Source organism: Physeter macrocephalus, chromosome 4 (assembly GCF_002837175.3).
Source record: "Physeter macrocephalus isolate SW-GA chromosome 4, ASM283717v5, whole genome shotgun sequence".
Lineage (NCBI taxonomy): Eukaryota > Metazoa > Chordata > Mammalia > Artiodactyla > Physeteridae > Physeter > Physeter macrocephalus.
The window spans coordinates 146,667,254-146,671,422 of NC_041217.1; the positions used below are offsets into that span (position 1 = coordinate 146,667,254).

At 43.8% G+C, this 4,169-nt stretch overlaps 1 protein-coding gene across 1 annotated transcript; it reads left to right on the forward strand.

The window, feature by feature from the left end:
* Positions 1 to 802: 802 nt before the first annotated feature.
* Positions 803 to 1,294, forward strand: LOC112063863 (non-histone chromosomal protein HMG-14-like; the record flags this gene model as incomplete). The annotated part of the gene is made up of 1 exon (XM_055084652.1): positions 803 to 1,294. A coding segment is annotated over one exon (339 nt), but the record flags the coding sequence as incomplete, so codon positions are not given.
* Positions 1,295 to 4,169: the final 2,875 nt, after the last annotated feature.

Sequence of the window (4,169 nt, forward strand, 5' to 3'; positions counted from 1 at the left end):
CCTGCCGATACAGGGGAACCGGGTTCGCGCCCCGGTTTGGGAGGATCCCACATGCCGCGGAGCGGCTGGGCCCGTGAGCCATGGCCGCTGGGCCTGCGTGTCCGGAGCCTGTGCTCCGCAACGGGAGAGGCCACGGCAGTGTGAGGCCCGCATACCACCAAAAAAAAAAAAAAAAAAAAAAAAAAAAAGACAAGCCCTAAGAATGGAGCTTTTCAGCCAGATGCCAGACAGGTCAAATGGTGATAGTTCTTTGGGGATGGGGCTTTTGGGGAGCTCCAGACCCATCTGCCCCCTCCACCTGCTGTTAGGCTGCCGCTTTTCACAAGCACCTAAGCCAGGAGGCTACTTGGTTTTCAAAGCTAATGTGGAGCTAGGAGAAGGGGAGGGGATTAGGGCAAATTAAAAAGCAATAAAGATCACTGAACAAAGTTTTAGCTGTTGTTCTTGAATAAATGCTCCTTGGATTGTTGTAAGTCTTTAGTTAATTTCAGAGTTCTGGAAAAGTTGATTTTGACGATTTTTGCCAGTGTTCTCGTTGCTTTAATGGAGGAGTGGTTTTTCAAAGATCCTTACTCCACCATTCCAGAAGTGCACACCCTTCTCAGGGCTTTTCACACTTGATGTTCCTTCAGACTGGAACCATCAGCTCTTCAAAATGTTCCTTTTTTCTTTCAGGTCTCAGTTTACCCCAGGTATCTTGTCACCCCAGAGAAGCAATCTAAGAGCATCTTAACTCAAGTTTGCCCCAAGACAGCGCATTATTTCCTTCATAGCATTTAATACAGTCTAAATATCTTGTCTGACTTTTGTTTGCGGGCTGCGTCCACTCGCCGTCTGCTTTCTCCCGCAGGTCAGCTCCGCCGAGGGGACGGCGAAGGAGGAGCCCAAGAGGAGATCGGCGAAGTTGTCAGCTAAACCGGCTCCTGCAAAAGTGGAAACGAAGCCAAAAAAGGCGGCAGGAAAGGATAAATCTTCCGACAAAAACGTGCAAACAAAAGGGAAAAGGGGAGCAAAGGGAAAACAGGCTGAAGTGGCTAACCAAGAGACTAAAGAAGACTTACCTGCAGAAAATGGAGAAACTAAAAATGAGGAGAGCCCACCTTCTGATGAAGCAGGAAGGAAAGAAGCCAAGTCTGATTAATATCACACACCTGGTCCTATCAGTGGTCCCTGTTTCCCTTGTTGTACAATCCAGAGGAATATTTTTATCAACTATTTTGTAAATGCAAGTTTTTTAGTAGCTCTAGAAACATTTTTAAAAAGGAAGGAATCCCACCTCATCCCATTTTTTAAGTGTAAATGCTTTTTTTTTAAGAGGTGCAATCATTTGCTGGATATTGAATATGGGAGGCTTTGATTGTCTTGGGTGTAGCTTTTATATCCTATAATACAAAGCATACTAAATGGCAGTTTGGAGTCAGTTGTGCATTTAATGTCTTAAACACTTTAAATTACTTCTCTTCCCACGTTGTTTTTGGTAGAATTGTTTCTTAAAGCAAACCACTCACTCCTTGATCTTGGCTCTCCTGGGCAGAATTTTGTGCACTCTTAACACCTTTGGTCGTGGTAGTCTAGTTCTTCTAGTAACTGTTAATGTGCTGTGAACGACTGACAATTTGAGTAGGTAGTGTATATGATATTAAATTGTGAATTAGTGGGACTTACGATGTAACAGCATATCAATATTTGAGGATATTGGTACTTGATATCCTGTGAAGGAAAATTTGCCCCCAAATTTTAAGCTGGAAAGTCACTGGAATAACTGTTCAGAAAAGAATCACAACTACATGATTTTTTAGGTTTTTGGTACGTATGTTGAGAATTATGTACAAATTGAAATGTCTGTGTACTGATCCTCAAAACAACCAATAAAATCTCAATTATGAAAAAAATATATATATATATCTTGTCTTCTCCAGTAGAGTTTATGCTTCAAGTAAGTTTTTTGGGGGCCGTGCTGAGCAGGCAGTTTCCCAACTGGAGGTTGAACCCAGACCACTCAGTAAAAGCTCAGAACCCTAACCACTAGGCCACCAGGGAACTCCCCAAGTAAGTCTTTCATTGTAAAGATCCTCCAGGGCCTAATACCAATTATTGTTCTTAATCTCTAGTAGCAGTAGTCTGCAGAGATACGTGCCTTTAACCAGCAGCATTCTGTAACCCAGGTGTCAGGCACAAGAGGTTGGACCAATCCCAGGTTTAAGGACTTACAGGGTGAGGAGCTAGTGAAAGGTTAAGGTTGAGGGAGGTAAAGATGCTCATGTTTAGGCACCCAAAAAATGACAAGGGTATTATTAGAGGAAGAGACAGTGAGTCAGGACATAAAATCTTCCAGGCACAAATTGGTGAGAACTAGAATTTATAGGTAAGTTCAATAAAGAGGAGCAGTGACTGTTGTAGTCTTAGATTCAAAGTTTGGTTTTTAGGGAGGATAGAGTAAGAATGGTCTGAAATTGGCAATGAAGACCATGGAGAACACCTGTCTCCCATCTAGAGAACAGCATAGTCATCCTCCACTTGAGAAGGCTGACAAGAATAGAGAGAAAATCCTGAAAGAAGCAGATTTATGTTAAAAGGAAACATTCAGAGAAGAGGTTGAAGATATACAGGATTTTTCTGATGAATGACCCAGGACACAGAAGATTTTTAGAAAATGAAGAATGGTGGGAGATTGGTTTTAAAAAGATAATATAATACCTATGTCAGGATTAGAGCATGGGTGATAGGTATAATCTGGGAGATGATTTTTTTAAGGTGACTAATGAAAATAGGGACAAAGGCATAAGACAATTAATGTTAATGGTCTCAAAGCACATGGAGTGTGATGTCCCGGCTAGGAGGACAGCAGAAGAGAGGATCTCTCCAGGATCACACAGAATCATAGAGCCCCTGTTTGACTTCTGCAAAAGCAAGAGTAGAGACTTGGAGGGCATGGTGTGGGACACAGAGAACTGTCTTGCTCTGATTTCAGGAACTCCAGAGTCCGTCTTGAATATTGCCCCAACAGAGATTCAGATGCATTTATTAGTTTACCTTTCAAATACATTTTTAAAAAAGGCTTGAGTTCAGGGTTTTTGGGCACGAGCCTTCCATCTTGCATGGCCCTGCAAGAAACATTTCTCTGCTCCAAACTCCAACGTTTTGGAATTGTTTGGCCTCACTGTGCGTTGGGCACAGGAATTTGTGTTTGGTTACATCTCTGCTAAAAGAGGACAAAGTACGGACCACAGTGTCTCATGATCTGCAGATGCAGACGACGGTGGTGGCTACAATCCAGAAAAATACTCAGCTCATCTACAGCGCCTCCATGTGAGCAATATGCCACCTACTTCTGCAAGATGTCGAGGTTGTTGAACACCCCAGGTAGCTATAGATTCCACTGCCTCGAATGGGGGACCCCAGGACCGGCTGTTTCCTGCACTACATCCACCCTTACCAGCCCAATGCGTACCTGAAGGCCTTGGTAGCTGTGGGGGAGATTTGCCAAGACTATGACGGTTTTTTGGTGGAATGCTGTGGAAAACTGGAATTCAAAAATCCCACTGTTTCTACCACATTGAGGTCATCCACAACGCGGAAGAAAGTGGCTCCTAATATAACTTCCCACAGTGCCTCTAAATTACATATAGACTTTGGGTGAATTGGATCTGGGTAAGGCTTTGCCTTTATATGGAAGTTTGATGTTTTCTCTGCTTTTCTGGCATGGTATTATTATCTTTTTTTAATGTGGTACGCGGGCCTCTCACTGTTGTGGCCTCTCCCGTTGCGGAGCACAGGCTCCGGACACGCAGGGTCAGCGGCCATGGCTCACGGGCCCAGCCGCTCCGCGGCATGTGGGATCTTCCCAGACCGGGGCACGAACCCGTGTCCCCTGCATCGGCAGGCGGACTCGCAACCACTGCGCCACCAGGGAAGCCCCTGGCATGGTATTGACATGGTGTTTTGAAAAGTAATTTACTTTCTAGTAATTTCAAACGTACAGACTTTACATACATAAAATAAGTCTAATAACTTGATTAAATATATTCCTAAATTTTAATGTTGACATAATTTAAAATGGAATCTTTTTTTTGTTTTTCTGTTGTTGTTGTTTTTTTTCTTTTGCGGTACGCGGGCCTCTCACTGTTATGGCCTCTCCCGTTGCGGAGCACAGGCTCCGGACGCGCAGG